General features: G+C 43.2%; 1 protein-coding gene across 2 annotated transcripts in view; it reads right to left on the bottom strand.

Moving 5' to 3' along the window:
• RAD17 (RAD17 checkpoint clamp loader component) overlaps positions 1 to 19,747 on the bottom strand; it is a 67,575-nt gene that overhangs the window by 35,237 nt on the left and 12,591 nt on the right. The window contains exons 3-9 of one of the 2 annotated variants that reach the window (XM_040421486.1): positions 8,954 to 9,199; positions 6,690 to 6,764; positions 6,419 to 6,575; positions 4,885 to 5,021; positions 3,640 to 3,692; positions 3,412 to 3,537; positions 1,714 to 1,783 (exon numbers count right to left, since the gene is read on the bottom strand). In XM_040421486.1, coding sequence (XP_040277420.1) covers positions 1,714 to 1,783; positions 3,412 to 3,537; positions 3,640 to 3,692; positions 4,885 to 5,021; positions 6,419 to 6,575; positions 6,690 to 6,764; positions 8,954 to 9,199 — 864 coding nt within the window. Of the gene's footprint in view, positions 1 to 1,713; positions 1,784 to 3,411; positions 3,538 to 3,639; positions 3,693 to 4,884; positions 5,022 to 6,418; positions 6,580 to 6,689; positions 6,765 to 8,953; positions 9,200 to 19,747 lie in introns of those variants that run through there. The other variant, XM_040421487.1, reaches the window with a different exon arrangement.

Raw genomic sequence — 19,747 nt, 5'->3', positions numbered from 1 at the left:
TTAAAAGTATTCTTAAGGAATATTTGGTGATGTTGTTTTTAATTTTTTTATGTCAATATCTATATCTATATAAAAAAAAAAAAAACTAAATCCTGCAGTTTTTGGCACTGACCACTAAGTCTAATAATAGTCGCCACTTCTTTGCCAGTACAGATCAATTTACTGCAGTTATCTGCTTATCATTACAAGCAGGATAACAATGACAGATATAACCTCTGTGTATAGATAACACAATCCACTATTCACAATAGGTGATGTCACAGCTTATCTACTCCCTGTGACCTCACACAGAGCATGCCTAGAAAACTCTGCCATAGAAGTCAATAAAGTCATCCCCTGTTCATTGTGTCTATGTTCCATGGTGGCTGCTGTAAAGGAGATCTCTAAAAGCTGTTAAGGGTACTTTCACATTTACGGCAGAGGATTCCGGAAATCCGGACGCAAACGGATGGCGTTTGTCAGACGGATCCGGCTCCATCTGACAAATGCATTGAAATACCGGATCCGTCTCTCTGGTGTCATCTGGAAAAACTGATCTGGCATTTTTAAAGGTCTGCGCATGCGCAAACCGGAAAACCAGATCCGTTTTGCCGAAACACTTAATGCCAGATCAAAAAACGTAAGAGGGACTGAACTGATGCATGCTGAACGGAATGCTCTCCATTCAGAATGCATTAGGATAAAACTGATCAGTTTTTTTTCCCGGTATTGAGCCCCTGTGACGGAACTCAATGCCGGAAAAAGAAAAATGCTAGTGAGAAAGTACCCTTAGAATAGCTTAAGCAAGATGGCTGCCCCCATAGTCATGTTCAGGAAATAGAAAAAAAAGAAAAAGAAAACTAGAAAAAAAGGATATGTGACACTATCTGATTTTAACTGGGGAAAACATTTTGGTGACACATTTCCTTTTAAAAAGAACGAGAAATATAAAGGAGGACTTACACTTCTTCATGTTAGATACACTTCTGGCTTGGGCTCAAAAACTAAATCAAAAAGTTGCGTGTGACATCACCCTAAAGATTTTTTTGGTTTCATTCACTTGTATGAGACCTATGGAAACATCATAGTGCAGCCCGCTTGGCTGCTTCTGTAGTTCTGGCCACCTCCGGTGGTTGAGGAGGGTGCCATTCTAAGACGGGAATACCTAATAACTGTCATTTAACAGTCGAGGAGCAAACTAAAAAATTTCCGAAATATGGATAGAAGCCAAACAATGGCCAAAATCAGTATGCAAGTGCAAATGTGCCTTTTCACACAAAGCAGATAGTGGCAAACAGGTTCTGATAAATGATACTCACAGGTTCAGACATTTGTCAGCAAATTCACTAATGTTTATGTGAAAACCTGCATGGTACAGTTACCGGCCTATCTTGCAATAACTTTCACCCTTTGCATTGAGCAAAAATCCTGCACAATATGACAGAGTATACTGCGGATTTGAAGTTTTGCAGCATGTCCTAACAGGATTGTGAATTTTGTTTGCAGTGTGCGAATCCCCCCCCTCCCCCCCTTTACACTTGCATTGTACTCTCCATTGCAGATTTCCAGAGTGAAACAATTCTGCCACATGTGAACCCAACCTAAAAAAAATAAAAAGCCCCACTACTCATGGCTCTGGGACTGCACACATAAAAGCATGGCATTATGGTCCATGTACAGTACAGTAATGCTGGAACCTCAAAGTGACAGTGTCTAAACCATGCCCATACTGACCGTAGTAGCTTCTGTGGCTGCAATCCTGCCGAGCACCTTCATCATGCTGGTGGGAGCAACCGGATTGAAGCTGCAAGAGTAAAAGTGCTTTAAGACCAAAAGAAGATGTATACACTACGGAAATTGTTGTATAAATCACTGTATGTAACCAGCAGGTTATATTATAATAGAGTGTATGTAAGTGGGTCTCCCATCCTAGTGATCAGTGGGGTTCCCAGCAATCAGTGACTCATCATCCATCTCGTGGATAGGTGATAAATACCCTTTGCAGGACAACCGCTTTAATGTAAGAAAAGGAGGGGGGGTCTCCTATAGCCTTGATATGAGCTTACCCATTTGTTGACTGATTGCCGGCACATGTACACAAGAAACTAACTTTCGTACCCATAACTTTCCTTTTTAAAGGGTTTTCAATCTTTTCAGGACCAGGCAATTTTCTTAATTTTTTTTTTTTTTTTACTCCCAGCCTTCCCAAAAACATAACTTTTTTTTTTCCATTCACATAGTCATATGAGACCTTGTTTTTTGCGGGACGAGTTGTACTACATATATGGTTTCATACAATGTAGTGGGAAGCGGGGGGGGAAAAAAAAATAATAATTCCGCCATAGTATTATGGGTTTTGTTTTTACGGCATTCATTATTATTATTTACCTTCAGTCTCCAGGGCAGTACGATTACAATACCACATATGTATAGGTTTTTTTTTGTGTTTTAATACGAAGAAAACATTTTTTTCTTCTTTGCATCGCCATATTCTGACCCCCATAACTTTTTTAAATGTTATGTCTACGGAGCAGTATTAGGCCTCTTTTTTTGTCAGGGTGAGCTGTACTTTTCATTGATTATGGGGTGTGTATGATCACTTTTTATTAAATGTTTGTGGGAGGTGCAGCAACCAAAAAAACGGCGAATTGGGCCATTTTGACATTTTTCCGTTTCGCCATTTCCCGTATGGGATAAATATTTTTATATTGTAATATTACGGGCATTTTCGTACGTGACGAAGCCCATGATGTGTTTTTTTTTTTTTATTGTTCAGTATTTTTATTTTGAGGAGGGGGGGCGATTTGAATTTTTTTATTTTTTTCTACACTTTTTAATAGTTCCCCTAGGGAAGTATAACAAACAATCAGATTGCTCTTCTCTTAGACCCCAATGCATTACCATTGGAGTCTATGGGGATTACACTGTGTTCTTATGGTGCCCTGCCACAGGGCTCTCCATAGGAACTTAATTTTGGCAGCCTCTTATCACACCGGAGGACAGAGGCTGCCGTACACACCGGCTCCCCCCAGTCTACGACCAGGAGCGTGCACTCACAGATGCCGTGGTCACATTTGATCATGGCATCTGAAGGGTTAAGTGTACGTGATTGACGTTATCGCCAATCGCATACATTAGTCCCAGGTGCCTGCTGCACCTGCGAACGGGCGCCATCTTTAAACCCCAGCCCGTCAATGTAATTTCACGGTGGAGCGGCGGGAAGGGGTTAAAGCACATTGGAGTGAACAGACGTTTTACAGATACATTCACACAATGCAGATATCTACAGGATAGATGTGAAATATAACATGATTATCAAGAGCTTTGGCTGCTCTAACTTCTCATGTATTGCTATATGGCCTATTTGATGTTTTGGGCAGAACTGTTCTTAGAAAAGATAATATGTCAGTAATGTCCTGTAGATGCTTTTACCTGATATTGCATACACACAACTCATCCTGGATTTCTTTCGGGAACAGTCGCCTCTGATGGCTGTCACCGCTCAGACTGTCTGATATTATAAACACTAGGGGGCAGCGACCTGTCTTTACAAACCTCCTATAGTGAAATGAAAAAAAAAAAAAAAAAAAGACGCTTGTCTCAGTTACGTATGTGCATATACAACAGCGGAGCGTATACATGGTTAGGATTTTATCTTACCTGAGAATATCATGTAGATTTGAAGGGTCCCTGTAAAATTGGTTGGGCATATCCTAAAAGAAAACAAAAAGCTGTATCAGATACATGCACATGTGATCGTATGTACAATTCACCAATAGAGAACCATGAGGTATGTGCTATATAATCCTCGGAGCAGGAATGCTATGGACACCTCTGACAATGAAAACATTCGAGGAGATTTATCAAAACTGGTGTAAAGCAGAACTGGCTTAGTTGCCCATAGCAACCAGATTCCACCTTTCATTTTTCAGAGCTCCTTTGGAAAATGAAAGGTGGAATCTGACTGGTTCTTATAGGCAAATAAGCCAGTTCTACTTTACACCAATTTAGATAAATCTCCCCCATTACCTTTTACATATGTATAAAAAATAAATAAATAGTACTGGAATAGTGCGGGACGAGTTGTACTACATATATGGTTTCATACAATGTAGTGGGAAGCGGGGGGAAAAAATTAAAAAAAAATTCCGCCATAGTTTTATGGGTTTTGTTTTTACGGCATTCATCATTATTATTATTTACCTTCAGTCTCCAGGGCAGTAAGATTACAATACCACAAAAAAAAAAAAATATTAAAAAAAAATAGTACTGGAATCTTAATTTATGCATTCATTTTTATACCCCCTGACATGCAATTAGCAACTTCCTCCTAGTTTCAGACTTTCCTCATCCTTCCCTCATGAGGTATCTCATATCACTTATTCTGATATACACTAATGCTGAAGAAGGTGTGATGTCCTCCTAGAGAGCCTGCTGTGGATTCTCTGTCCACTTTGATACTTATCCTTGTGTGATCTGTTCCCCTGCTGTCTACCGTGTGTCTGCTCACCTCCCTAACAGCCTGTGTGAGCTGATCTCCATGAAAGCCTTGATAACTTCCTCCCTCTCCACACTCTGATCTGCTGTGTTCAACCTCCTCGCCCTTCTACCTGTATCTATAACTGTGAAGGAAGAGAGGGAGAAAGCAAAGACAACATAGCAATGAGCAGCAGGACAGTCAGAAGGACACGTCTCTCAAGATGTGAAAGTTTTGTGAACGCACAGCTTCTCCAACATTTCTCTTTCACTTTAATCTAAACTGCACACAAGATTTATTATGCATTATTACATCAGTCACAATTAAAATTATAGAAATATATTTAATGTGCCATTAATACATAGAAAAGATCACCTATGTAACCAGGCAACGAGCACAATTTATTCTTACTTTATTTTAGGACTTACATCAACAATAATAAGTTTTCTGTCAGTAGAAGGCGACTCTCCCAACATCTGAAGTTTGTTGTATTTATTTGCCCTTAAAAGAAAGTCCTGAAAAAGAACGGACTGAGACTGACTGGGGAAAATCTGAAATCCCATATCTAAAAGGAGGAAATGGAAAAGACAAACATTAGGATAAAAGCCATATTGTATACTTGATTAACGTCCCCTAACCACATGTATTATATCCCCTTAATGGGTGCAGATACGCCTAAAATTATATATTGAAATCTGATTTTATCATAAATCTTTTTTCATGGTGCCATTTATGTAACTATTCACATAAAAAATTTCACAGTGGCCACTAAACTGGCGCTTCCAATTTCCTTATTAGGTTTGCTGTATAGATGGGGACAGAATGTGCAGAGTCATCTCATTATAATTAGAAGTTGGCACAGTTACAGACAAATAAATTGTATGGCTGATAGCTTAGACAAGGCAGCAGAGTTAAAGGGGTTCTCCAGGCTTTTAATATTAATGACCTATCTTCAGTATAGGTCATCAATATCAAATCGGCGGGGGTCCAACACCCGGCATCCCGCCGATCAGCTGTTGGAGGAAAACGGGGAGGAGCAGCAGCAGCAGGAGGAAGAGAGAAGGCATGTGCACACTGCGCATCAACTAATCATACAACTGATCGGTGGGGGTGCCAGGTGTCGGATAGGATAGGTCAACAATATTAAAAGCCCGGAGAACCCATTCAACACTATACACACATAAATGACTCTGCGTGCTTTTCCTTTGTCATTCTCTGGGAGAGAGATCTTCCAGGGAACTATAATAATGTGACATTTCTCTGTCTATTACTTCTTATAAAGCACACACACCTTGATGTCCTGCCTTTAACGGAAGCAAGTGTGTGTCTGCAATATGGCTGCCCCAAGGAAAGCTTTTAAAAATAAAAAATAAATTATTTTATTAAAATGAATACCATTTTTTTTTATAAATGTCAGTTATGGAGCAAATACTAATGAGCGCTTCCATTATGTAAGCGCTCATTAGTACAGGAGGACTGGGGAGCAGTGAATGCAGTGCTCCCTGTGTGGGCTCTGCACTCACTGCTTCTTGGACTTCTCCTGCAGGCTCCTCACCCTATGCAACGTCAGGTCACAGCACAGTGCAGCATGAGGAGCTCTGGAATTCAGAAGCGATGGCAGCATCCAAATCGGGAGAGGTAAAGTGATTTCTTTTTTTGTCTAATCTGAGGTCTGATTAACTTTTGGGTCTTAGCAACATGGGGGTCTGATCTGAGTTCTGGTTGGGGGCCTAAGTAACATGGGGGTCTGATCTGAGGTTTGATTGGGGGCCTAAGTAACATGGGGGTCTGATCTGAGGTCTGATTGGGGGTCTTATTAAAATTGGGGGTCCGATTGGGGCTCTAATCTGAGGTCTGATTAACATTGGGGTTCTGATGAAAAATATTTTTGTCTTATTTTCCTCCTCTAAAACCTAGGTGGGTCTTATAGGGCGAAATATACAGTATATTACTTTTAATTACCTCGGGCAAAAATTCTTGGTGGTTCATCCTGTTTAAACTCCTCCATTAAAGGGTTGATCCATTCCTGCACTTGGATCCCCAGCTCCTTGGCAAGTACTAGGATGGTTGCAGTCTTTCCACAACCTGGAGGGCCAGTCAGCAACAAAATAGACCCACCCTGTGAATAAATGCAAATGGGCTGAAGTTAAAGATAATATGGTTTGAAAAAAATCCATGTTCTGCCTAATAAATAAAAAAAGCCATAGAAAGACGTTTTCTACTGTACACAAACCTGTTTTTTGTCAACATGAGCTCTTAGCCAGGTTTCAACCTCCTCCACTTTCTTCTTATGTACAGCAAGGTCTGCCTGCAAAAAAACAAAACAAAAACGCATGGTTACTTTCATTCAAATCCTGAATGCTGCCTGTATCGTTACCATTATGTAACATCTGGTGTTGTGATAATGGCAGTGCTCACTGAAGACATTTTTGAGCATTAAAGGGGTTACCTCTTAAAGATTACACTTGCCCCAATGCCCTTTTAGGTGACATGCCACGGAATGGGAAGGTCCCACTCGAAACCTCCTCTAGAGAGTTAAAATAGAGAGCTGCTATGTTAGGCTACTTTCACACTACCGTTCAGAGCGGGTCCGTCTGGTGTCTGCTCAGACGGATCCGCTCATATAATGCAGACTTGGGATCCGTTCAGAACGGATCCGTCTGCATTATATTGTAGAAAAAATTCTAAGTGTGAAAGTAGCTTCAGACGGATCCGTCCAGACTTTACATTGAAAGTCAATGGGGGACGGATCAGTTTGAAAATTGAGCCATACTGTGTCAACTTCAAACGGATCTGTCCCCATTGACTTATATTGTAAGTCTGGACGGATCCGCTTGCCTCCGCACGGCCAGACGGACACCCGAACGCTGCAAGCAGCGTTCAGGTGTCCGCTTGCTGAGCGGAGGCTGAACGCTGCCAGACTGATGCATTCTGAGCGGATCCGCGTCCACTCAGAATGCATTAGGGCAGTACGGATGCGTTCAGGGCCGCTTCAAACGGAGCTAAGGCTACCTTAACACCTCGGGTGTGAATTCCGGCAGAGAACAGCCTTCCAGAGTTCACTGGATCCGGCACGGATGTGGACGGAATGTCCGCCGGCCCCATTAAGTATAATGGGGTCCAGCAGACAAGCGGAGAGTCAGCTGGACATAAACCGAAGCATGCAGCGGTTTGTGTCTGGAGCTGTCTGCCAGAACAGCGTGCCGAAGTTTCATACCGGAGGTGTAAAACTTGCCTAAGAGCTGCCCGTCCAGGAACTACATGGTCAGCTATTCATCAGAATGGCTGTCATGTAAGGCCCTGTTTATATCTCATTTTTTTTGCTGCATCAGAGGTATAAGTCTACAGCACTGACTGGTGTATACCTCCTATACGTAGAGGTTTGGCAGCACTACTGATCCCAGGTTAGGGAAAGCCATAAAAAATACCTTAAAGGTGATGGTGGTGCACGCAGATGAGGATCTTGGCTGATGGTCCCAACGTCAAATAGAATGCAAAAATCCGCAGCACTCGCCCATGTAGTAAATCCAATGGTGATTTATTCAAAAAACAGCATGGTGATGCAACGTTTCAACCTACATCGGTCTTTTTCAAGCAATCTTGAAAAATGCTTGAAAAAGATCGATGTAGGTCAAAACGTTGCATCACCATGCTGTTTTTTTAATAAATCACCATTGGATTTACTACATGGGCGAGTGCTGCGGATTTTTGCATTCTATTTGGTGTATACCTCCGACATATGTCACCGTACAGGAATACAGTGGCATACATGGAGAAGATTGTAAAAAAAAAAAAAAAATGGATACATATAAAAACTTCTTTTTTAATGTGTCCCTCTGCAAAGGAAAGTGTAATAGGCTACGTTTTACTGTACAGAAAGAAAAAAAATAACTCCGAACGTATGGTAAAAGGAAACTCTTGACATATGCAGGGATTATGTGTCAGCATGCCAAACAGTTGCAAAAAACGTTATGTGAACAGAGTCTAATGCTACACAGTCGCTGCTGCAGGGGAAATGTCCGGCCAGAGTCAGATTAATCCCAAGGGATAGAGAAGAAAGGCTCGCAGACAGCATCCTGATGACAGCCATGGCTTCTATGTAAAACGGGGGTTGTTTTCATTAGAAAAACTCCTCCAGTCAGTTTCCAGGATTCGGTCGAAACCCTATAACAGGGGTCAGCAACCTCCAGCACTCCAGGTGTTGTAAAACTACATCTCCCATCGTGCACACTTGCTTGGCTGCTCTCTGAACTCCCACAAAAGTGAAAGGAGCATTCTGGGAGTTGTAGTTTCACCTTCACAGCTGGAGTGCCGAAGGTTGCTGATCCCGGTCCTATAATATACATTCATGGTTCCTGCATCTAGATCAGAAATGTAATGGGGTGAAATTGGAACCACAAACTGACATTTTTCAAGTAAAAAAAAAAATAGTTGTGTCTTGAGATCTGCACATATTACAGTACATTACAGATCTGTCTTCTTTCCTGAGGGACCTACCTGAACACTGGGTCTGTATTTATCAATCCACGGGTCATCCTGAGACTGGTCTGACGTGGCTTTCACTCCATCATTACAATGGCTGGCAGAGAAGGGATGTACTCTCTTTTTGCTCTGGGATGCGTTTTCTAATGTGGACTCATCTTTCTTCCCAGCACCTCTTTTAGATGCCCCAAAAGCACTAGAAGTGACTTTGCCTGAGCTGCCAAAGAAATCTGCAAAGGATGGTTCTACCCAGTCCGTGATCTGTAACATAACATAAAATAAATTTTTTTTTTTTTAAATGTTTCCATTTTCTTTATAAAGCCCATTCCACCACGGAATCAACACAATACACATGGAAGATGTAACAAGGATTTCATAGCATACAATCACTGCAAACACATTGGGGGAGATTTATCAAACTGGTGTAAAGTAGAACTGGCTTAGTTGCCCAAAGCAACCAATCAGACTCCACCTTTCATTTTCCAATTAAATGGTTGGTTGCTATGGGTAACTAAGCCAGTTCTACTTTATACCAGTTTGATAAATTTCCCCCATTCTGTTGTTTCACAGACAGTAAAATATAATTTATTCTACTTCACATGTGAAAATAATGGTCGTCTCAGGAACTCATCATCTATCATTCAACACAGCAAAAAATACTTTAGTTTACATCACGCAATTTAAAAAAGGGGTTATTCTTAGGACAGGCCATCAATATTCGATCAGTCTGACTCGTGGCACCACGGCCGATCAGCCGTGACAAGGGCACATGCCAGTCATCTTTTACCAGACACCGCTCTGAACTTTTAGTAGTTTCTCTGCCTCATATTACAACTCATTTCCATTCAATGTGACAAAGTTCTGAAGAGAGCTGAGCCACTGCTATAAGGACGGATCTGGGCTTGGTAAACAATCAAGGGGGCGCTGAGAGTCGTACCCACTTCCATATTATATTGATGGCCTTTCCTAAGGATAGTCCTAAATGGCAAATAACCCCTTTAAAACACTTTGAACTAGCATAACACTCAAATGGCAAATTTCTCAATTCAAATGACATGTACTATACTTGTAGTACAAACTGCAATATTACCACTAAACTAATTACCAATAAAACCAAAAAACTAAGACAGACTGCATCATAGACATCTCTTCCAGGTGACACGTCCTATGTGCCGAATGCCTATGTTCTCGAGAATACTTAAGGAATGTGCCATCAGAAAATGACCTATTGCTTAAATCACGTTTTATGTTAAACACATCGATTTGAGGGAGTTTTCCAGACAAAATAATATATAAAAAAAAATACACAAAACTGTTCTGAAAGCAGTTAAAAAAATAAATTAAAAAAATTACTCACCGGTAATTGGATTTTCGAGAACCCACGACAGCACCACGAGAGAGAGGATCCGCCCCCACAGACAGGAAACCTACAGAATAAAAGGGCGGACACTCTCCTCCCAATTCAGTGTAATATCCAAGCATTAGAGGAAGTCCGCCCATAGGAAGTTTAGATGATCATTAATTATTTTTTCTTTTTTTGCTGTACCCTGTGAGTACAGAATAACCAAAGAACCCAGAAGGGAGAGAAATAAGGGTGCTGTCGTGGGTTCTGGAAAATCCAATTACCGGTGAGTAATAATAATTTTTCCCTTCACCCACGACAGCACCACAAGCGATTTACCAGAGGAAAAAGATCAGAGTGGGAGAACAGAAAGAAGCACCTTTTCGCCAAAGGATGAACCCGAAGAAGAATTCAAATTAAGCCGGTAGTGTTTAAAAAAAAAGTTGAAGGAAAAGACCAGGTAGCCCCTCTGAAAATATCCTCTATGGGGACAGAGGATCTTTCCGCACAGGAGGTAGGAACTGCTCTGGTAGTGTGCGCTTTAAGACCCACCGGAGGAGATAATCCAGAAGAAGAATAGGCCAAAGAAATAGAAGAAACAATCCATCTTGCGATGGAACTTTTAGTGGCAGCTTTGCCCTTATTCACTCCTTGAAAAAGGATAAAAAAGAGTGAAGAAGTCTTTCGCCAACTCTCAGTTCAGGATAGATAACTAATTAAAGCTCTTTTCACGTCTAAGCAATGAAGAGATTTTTCTTCTTCCGACCTCAGATTTTTAAAGAAGGAAGGAAGAACAATATCCTGGGACCTACCTTTGGAAGAAAGGCTAGATCTGGCCGCATCAGTACCTTATCCTCCAAAATAGTGGTGTAAGGGGGATTAATGGATATGGCCTGAATCTCATTAACCATGCGGGCAGAAGTTATCACAATTAAATTAACAGGCACAATTTTAGGGTCAGATACTTAAAGGAGCTGGAATCCAATGGTTCAAATGGAGGATGAGTCAAGGCTATCAATACAATTTTAAGGTCCCAGGGAGGGGATTTATGGGAGGTGATCGGGGTGGACCTGGCTATTGCCTTAAATAACCGAGATACTCACGGGCACCCTGCAATCTCTGGATTAAATAAGGCAGAAAGAGCCGAAACCTGTACCTTTAAAGTACTTCCTGTCAGACCGACATGATCTGGAGCCACATTTACCATGACCTCCTCAGCCAAAACGGAGCTATAAGTATAACCCTTCCTCCGTCCTCCCTGATCTTTCTTAGAACTCTTGGGATCAGAGGGAAGGGAGGAAAGGTGTAGGCTAGGGGAAAGATCCAGGGCTGAAGGAAAGCATCTATCCCACAAGGGAATCCCGCTGGATCTAAAGAGAAGAAGTTTTGAACTTTCTTGTTCTGGGAGGTAGCAAAAAGGTCCATTACTGGCTGGCCCCAGAGAGACTCTATTCGCCCCGAGATAGGAAATGGCGACTGAGAAAGTCAGCCTGTCCATTTTCCGCCCCCTGATATGTACTGCTGAAATCGAGGCACATTTTTTTTCCACTAATAGGAGGCTCTTCTGGGCCTGCTGCATCAGAATCCTGCACCTTGTACCCCCTTCTGTCTGTTCAGATAAGAAACCACTGTTTTGTTGTCTGACATAACCCTGAGATTTTTTTTCCCCTTATTCTTGGAAGGACCGAACTCATGGCCAGACCGACTGCTGTCAGATCTTTTAGGTTTGAGGATCCCCTTCTTTGAGAGTCCTCCCAACGACCCTGTACAGAAATGTCCTGAATGTGAGCCCCCCACCCCCAGGGGCTTGCATCGGTTGTTAGACAAACAAGGTCTTCCAACCTCCATGGGACCCCCTGAATCAAATTATTCTTCTCCAACCACCAGGCCAGACTTAAGAGATTCTGGTCCGAGATTCTTATTTTTTGATCTAGGGAGCTGTACTTCTGTCAACGGAAAAGACTTTCCCACTGGAAATCCCTTGAGTGGAGTTGTGCCCATTTTACCGCCGGGATACACGACGTAAGGGACCCTAAAATTGACATTGCCTTCCTTATGGGGATTACTGGGTTTCTGATTAGATCTCTGATCCTGTCTTGAATATGAATGACCTTTTCTATTAGCAGCAAAACTTTCTGGGAAGAGGAGTCTAGAATCAGACCCAAAAAGGTCTGAATTTTGGTAGGTCGTGGTTTAAGACCCAGCCTAACTTGTGTAAAATTTTTGAAGCTACAGAGACCACCGTTTCACAGGCTTCTTCTGTTTTTCCTACTATTAAAAAATCTTTTTCTCTTATGTGGGCTGCCATTTCCGCTATTATCTTTGTGAAGACCCGGGGGGCCATGGTGAGGCCAAAAGGAAGTGCCTGAAATTGAAGATGTTGTAACTGTATATCTATTTTTACAGCGACTCTTAAGAATTCCTGGTGACAATGGAAGATTGGGACATGATAGTATGAGTCTCTGAGAACGAGTACAGCCATGAACCAGAGTGGAGGAAGAAGGTTTATCACTGATCTTTAAGTTTCCATTTTGAATTTTTTTATCTGGAGAAACTGCCTTAACTTTTTTTAGATTTATTATAGTTCTGAAGGAGCTGCCCGTCTTTTTTTTTTTTTTTTTACTAAAAACAAGTGAGAGTAAAAACCTTTGCCTCCTTCTCCTTTTGGTAGCGGGACTAGAACAGACTATCTGACTAATTATATCACTACTTCTTCCATACTGGATCTTTCTAGAGCCAAAGTGCAACCAAGAACCTTCCTTAACCACCTCCGGACCGCCTAACGCAGATTCGCGTTCCGGAGGTGGCAGCGCTGTGCACAATCACGCATATACGCGTCATCTCGCGAGACACGAGATTTCCTGTGAACGCGCGCACGCTCACAGGAACGGAAGGTAAGAGAGTTGATCTCCAGCCTGTCAGCGGCGATCGTTCGCTGGCAGGCTGGAGATGTGTTTTTTTTAACCCCTAACAGGTATATTAGACGCTGTTTTGATAACAGCGTCTAATATACCTGCTACCTGGTCCTCTGGTGGTCCCCTTTGTTTGGATCGACCACCAGAGGGCACAGGTAGCTCAGCAATATGTAGCACCAAGCACCACACTACACTACACCCCCCCTGTCACTTATTAACCCCTTATTCACCCTTGATCACCCCTGATCACCCCATATAGACTCCCTGATCACCCCCCTGTCATTGATTACCCCCCTGTCATTGATCAACCCCCTGTAAAGCTCCATTCAGATGTCCGCAAGATTTTTACGGATCCACTGATAGATGGATCGGATCCGCAAAAACGCATACGGACGTCTGAATGGAGCCTTACAGGGGCGTGATCAATGACTGTGGTGATCACCCCATATAGACTCCCTGATCACCCCGCTGTCATTGATTACACCCCTGTCATTGATCAACCCCTGTAAAGCTCCATTCAGATGTCCACATGATTTTTACGGATCCACTGATAGATGGATCGGATCCGCAAAACACATACAGGCGTCTCCCTGGAGCCTTCCAGGGGGGGTGATCACCCCATATAGACTCCCTGATCACCCCCCTGTCATTGATCACCCCCTCCTCAGGCTGCATTCAGATGTCCGTATGATTTTTACGGATCCACGGATACATGGATCGGATCCGCAAAACACATACGGACATCTGAATGGAGCCTTACAGGGGGGTGATCAATGACAGGGGGGTGATCAGAGAGTCTATATGGGGTGATCACCCCCCTGTCATTGATCACCCCCCCTGTCATTGATCACCCCTCTGTAAGGCTCCATTCAGACTTTTTTTGGCCCAAGTTAGCGGAATTATTTTTTTTTTTCTTACAAAGTCTCATATTCCACTAACTTGTGTCAAAAAATTAAATCTCACATGAACTCACCATACCCCTCACGGAATCCAAATGCGTAAAAATTTTTAGACATTTATATTCCAGACTTCTTCTCACGCTTTAGGGCCCCTAGAATGCCAGGGCAGTATAAATACCCCACATGTGACCCCATTTCGGAAAGAAGACACCCCCAGGTATTCCGTGAGGGGCATATTGAGTCCATGAAAGATTGAAATTTTTGTCCCAAGATAGCGGAAAGGGAGACTTTGTGAGAAAAAAATAAAAAATATCAATTTCCGCTAACTTGTGCCAAAAAAAAAAAAATTCTATGAACTCGCCATGCCCCTCATTGAATACCTTGGGGTGTCTTCTTTCCAAAATGGGGTCACATGTGGGGTATTTATACTGCCCTGGCATTCTAGGGGCCCCAAAGCGTGAGAAGAAGTCTGGTATCCAAATGTCTAAAAATGCCCTCCTAAAAGGAATTTGGGCACCTTTGCGCATCTAGGCTGCAAAAAAGTGTCACACATCTGGTATCGCCGTACTCAGGAGAAGTTGGGGAATGTGTTTTGGGGTGTCATTTTACATATACCCATGCTGGGTGAGAGAAATATCTTGGTCAAATGCCAACTTTGTATAAAAAAATGGGAAAAGTTGTCTTTTGCCAAGATATTTCTCTCACCCAGCATGGGTATATGTAAAATGACACCCCAAAACACATTCCCCAACTTCTCCTGAATACGGCGATACCACATGTGTGACACTTTTTTGCAGCCTAGGTGGGCAAAGGGGCCCATATTCCAAAGAGCACCTTTAGGATTTCACAGGTCATTTACCCACTTACCACACATTAGGGCCCCTGGAAAATGCCAGGGCAGTATAACTACCCCACAAGTGACCCCATTTTGGAAAGAAGACACCCCAAGGTATTCCGTGAGGGGCATGGCGAGTTCCTAGAATTTTTTATTTTTTGTCACAAGTTAGTGGAAAATGATGATTTTTATTTTTTATTTTTTTCTTACAAAGTCTCATATTCCACTAACTTGTGACAAAAAATAAAAACTTCCATGAACTCACTATGCCCATCAGCGAATACCTTGGGGTGTCTTCTTTCCAAAATGGGGTCACTTGTGGGGTAGTTATACTGCCCTGGCATTCTAGGGGCCCAAATGTGTGGTAAGGAGTTTGAAATCAAATTCTGTAAAAAATGACCAGTGAAATCCGAAAGGTGCTCTTTGGAATGTGGGCCCCTTTGCCCACCTAGGCTGCAAAAAAGTGTCACACATCTGGTATCTCCGTATTCAGGAGAAGTTGGGGAATGTGTTTTGGGGTGTCATTTTACATATACCCATGCTGGGTGAGAGAAATATCTTGGCAAAAGACAACTTTTCCCATTTTTTTTATACAAAGTTGTCTTTTGCCAAGATATTTCTCTCACCCAGCATGGGTATATGTAAAATGACACCCCAAAACACATTCCCCAACTTCTCCTGAATACGGAGATACCACATGTGTGACACTTTTTTGCAGCCTAGGTGGGCAAAGGGGCCCATATTCCAAAGAGCACCTTTCGGATTTCACCAGCCATTTTTTACAGAATTTGATTTCAAACTCCTTACCACACATTTGGGCCCCTAGAATGCCAGGGCAGTATAACTACCCCACAAATGACCCCATTTTGGAGAGAAGACATCCCAAGGTATTCGCTGATGGTCATAGTGAGTTCATGGAAGTTTTTATTTTTTGTCACAAGTTAGTGGAATATGAGACTTTGTAAGAAAAAAAAAAAAAAGAAAATCATCATTTATTGCTAACTTGTGACAAAAAATAAAAAGTTCTATGAACTCACTATGCCCATCAGCGAATACCTTAGGGTGTCTACTTTCCGAAATGGGGTCATTTGTGGGGTGTTTGTACTGTCTGGGCATTGTAGAACCTCAGGAAACATGACAGGTGCTCAGAAAGTCAGAGCTGCTTCAAAAAGCGGAAATTCACATTTTTGTACCATAGTTTGTAAACGCTATAACTTTTACCCAAACCATTTTTTTTTTTTACCCAAACATTTTTTTTTTATCAAAGACATGTAGAACAATAAATTTAGAGCAAAATTTATATATGGATCTCGTTTTTTTTTGCAAAATTGTACAACTGAAAGTGAAAAATGTCATTTTTTTGCAAAAAAATCGTTAAATTTCGATTAATAACAAAAAAAGTAAAAATGTCAGCAGCAATGAAATACCACCAAATGAAAGCTCTATTAGTGAGAAGAAAAGGAGGTAAAATTCATTTGGGTGGTAAGTTGCATGACCGAGCAATAAATGGTGAAAGTAGGGTAGGTCAGAAGTGTAAAAAGTGGCCTGGTCTTTCAGGGTGTTTAAGCCCTAGGGGCTGAGGTGGTTAAGGAGCCATGCGAAATTCTAGTTTTAAACTCATCTGTATAGAGTCCAGAATCGAAGGGCTGGCAGAGATCTGGGACCAGGCGGGGAAAAAAAAGCTTTAATCTGCCCCCCACCTGACTTCTGGCATCATTGCTGGTTTTGTTTCTTTTTGTCTCTAAAGGGCCAGTTGAAAAAATAATTTCTTCTTCTCCTCTGGTTTCTGAATCTATCTTCCCTGGATTTTTTGTCTCCTTCCTGGCTATTCCTGAAGGGACGAAAGGGACGGTTAAATCTGTTTCTCGAGGAGAAAAAAAAAACTAAAACTTAAAACCCTGGAAATTTTTTCTTTTATCCACTGCCTTTTCTAGTAAATCGTCTAACACTGGCCCAAAAAGGTATTCCCCTTCAAATGGCACACCACATAATTTATTTTTTGATGGGAGGTCCCCCACCCAGTTTTTTTAGCCACAGAGTTCTACGGGCAGAGTTTGATCAAGCGACCGACCTGGCTGCCAACCTAACTGAAACGGCCGCGAAACATCGGCTAAAAAGTCCGCCGCCTTTCTCATAGTGGGCAGGGAAGCCAAAATCTCCTCTCTGGGACATCTATTTTTTAATTGGTTCTCCAGCTCAGAGAGCCAGACCATAAGGGAGCGGGCTGTACATGTAGAGGCTATGCTTGGTTTGAATGAAGAGGTAGATGCTTCCCATGCTCCTTTTAAAAAACAATTCAGCTTTTTTTTTATCTAGGGGATCCTTTAATACACCCATGTCGTCAAAGGGAAGGGCCTCGACACTTTGGATATAGCCACGTCAATCCTGGGTGCCTTATCCCAAGCAGCACAGTCCTCTTTCTTAAATGGGTATTTACATTTAAGGTTTTTTGAAATATAGACCTTTCTATTAGTTTTTTTTCCCATTCTCCTTTAATCAAGGCTGACACATTCTTATGTACCGGGAAGGTTCTGTGGTGTTTAGACTCTAATCCTCCAAACAATGTCCTGAATCAACTTAGGTTCTCTCACTTCTTCAATGCCCATAGGCTCTTAAAAGCCATAAGATCCACTATCTGTATCTTCTATTGGAAAACATGGTTTACCAGAAATCTCGACTTCCTCAGAAGAAGATAGGGATGAACAATCAGAAGGATAATATAACGAGGAGCGCAATTCATCTTCCTCAGAATGTGATGACGCAGACTCCTAAGCCACCTCAATTTAGGCTCTCTAGCCCCGGTAACTTTTCTAGAGGATGAAGAGGAATTTACTTTGGATCTGACAGGTGTCTGTAAACACTTATAAAAAGATGGTGATTCCTCAGCCACTGTTCTATCAATACATGTCTGACACATCCTCTTCTCCCAATCAGGTGCTACTGCTGTTCTACAAAAGCCACACTCATTCTTTTTAGATACAACCTTTCTAGGCTTTGTCAGGGCTGGAGGCACTCCAGAGTCCTCTGTATGCTTCTCTCCTCCATGTTGATCAGTGGACTGTCCAGCCAGGGCTCTGAATAGGACGCCGTCCACCTGCTTACCGAGCGCCCTTCTCATAGGCGCTGTTTGATGACGTCAACACCACCGCGCCGCACGCTGGTCACGTGTCTCGTCTGTTTCCTCCGTCCTATCTCCTTGCAGGAAGCTCCTCCCCCTGCGGCCAGGACCGGAACTCCTCAGTCTGTGCCTATGGCGCATCAGCGATGCCACCAGGCACATGATCGTTCCAGCACCCATGAAACTCCCTCTAGAGCCATGCGGCACCTCTGCTCGTCCCCATAGTGCAACAATGATGCCACCCTTACCTCTGGGGTTCTGCAGGTATGCTTCAGGTTACACAAAAACTGGGGTCTTTTAAGGATAATTAGGAGCACCACCGGGGGGAAGGAATTGAAAGAGAAAGAATGCAGGCTTCCCCAGAGACAGGAAACCACACTGAATTGGGGGGGGGGGGGGGGGGGGGGGAGTGTCCAGCCTTTTATTCTGCAGGTTTTCTGTCTGTGGGGGCGGATCCTCTCTCTCGTGGTGCCGTCGTGGGTGAAGGGAAAACAACATTGCTTAGGCCTCTTTCACACTTGCGTTGTTGGGATCCGGCATGCACTTCCGTTGCCGGAGGTGCCTGCCGGATCCGTAACAACGCAAGTGTACTGAAAGCATTTGAAGACGGAACCGTCTTCCAAATGCTTTCAGTGTTACTATGGCACCCAGGACGCTATTAAAGTCCTGGCTGCCATAGTAGGAGCGGGGAGCGGGGGAGCGGTATACTTACAGTCCGTGCGGCTCCCCGGGCGCTCCAGAATGACGTCAGAGCGCCCCATGCGCATGGATGACGTGATCCATGTGATCACGTGATCCATGCGCTTGGGGCGCCCTGACGTCACTCTGGAGCGCCCGGGGAGCCGCACGGACGGTAAGTACACTGCTCCCCCGCTCCCCGCTACACTTTACCATGGCTGCCAGGACTTTAGCGTCCCGGCAGCCATGGTAACTATTCAGAAAAAGCTAAATGTCGGATGCGGCAATGCGCCGAAACGACGTTTAGCTTAAGGCCGGATCCGGATCAATGCCTTTCAATGGGCATTGATCCCGGATCCGGCCTTGCGGCAAGTCTTCAGGATTTTTGGCCGGAGCAAAAAGCGCAGCATGCTGCGGTATTTTCTCCGGCCAAAAAACGTTCCGTACCGGAACTGAAGACATCCTGATGCATCCTGAACGGATTACTCTCCATTCAGAATGCATTAGGATAATCCTGATCAGTATTCTTCCGGCATAGAGTCCCGACGACGGAACTCTATGCCGGAAGACAATAACGCAAGTGTGAAAGAGCCCTTACCGGTAATCATTTTTCTCGATACCCATGACGGCACCCTGTGCGACTCAGGACCTCCCATCAGGACAGGAAACCTGAGAAGATAAAATCGGGTGCCGTCATGGGTATCGAGAAAAACGATTACCGGTAAGCAATGTTTTCCCCTCACCCATGACGGCACCCTGTGCGAGATAAACTATAAGTAGAACCTAGGGGGGGGGGGGCACAGCCTGAAGGACTTTCTCCCCAAAAGAAGCATCAGAATGGAGCTGTAATCTGTAATGTTTAAGAAAAGTATGCGGGGAGCTCCAGGTAGCCGCCCTGCAAATCTGGGCTAAAGATACATCAGCTTTCTCAGCCCACGAAGTAGACACCGCCCTAGTAGAATGGGCCCCAAACCCTGAAGGAGGGGGGAGACCCAGGGAAATATAAGCTCTAGCTATGGCCT

The sequence above is a fragment of the Bufo bufo genome, chromosome 2 (genome assembly GCF_905171765.1).
Source record: "Bufo bufo chromosome 2, aBufBuf1.1, whole genome shotgun sequence".
Classification (NCBI taxonomy): Eukaryota; Metazoa; Chordata; class Amphibia; order Anura; family Bufonidae; genus Bufo; species Bufo bufo.
The sequence above is the reverse complement of the archived record's forward strand: the minus strand, read 5'-3'. Positions and strand labels throughout refer to the sequence as shown.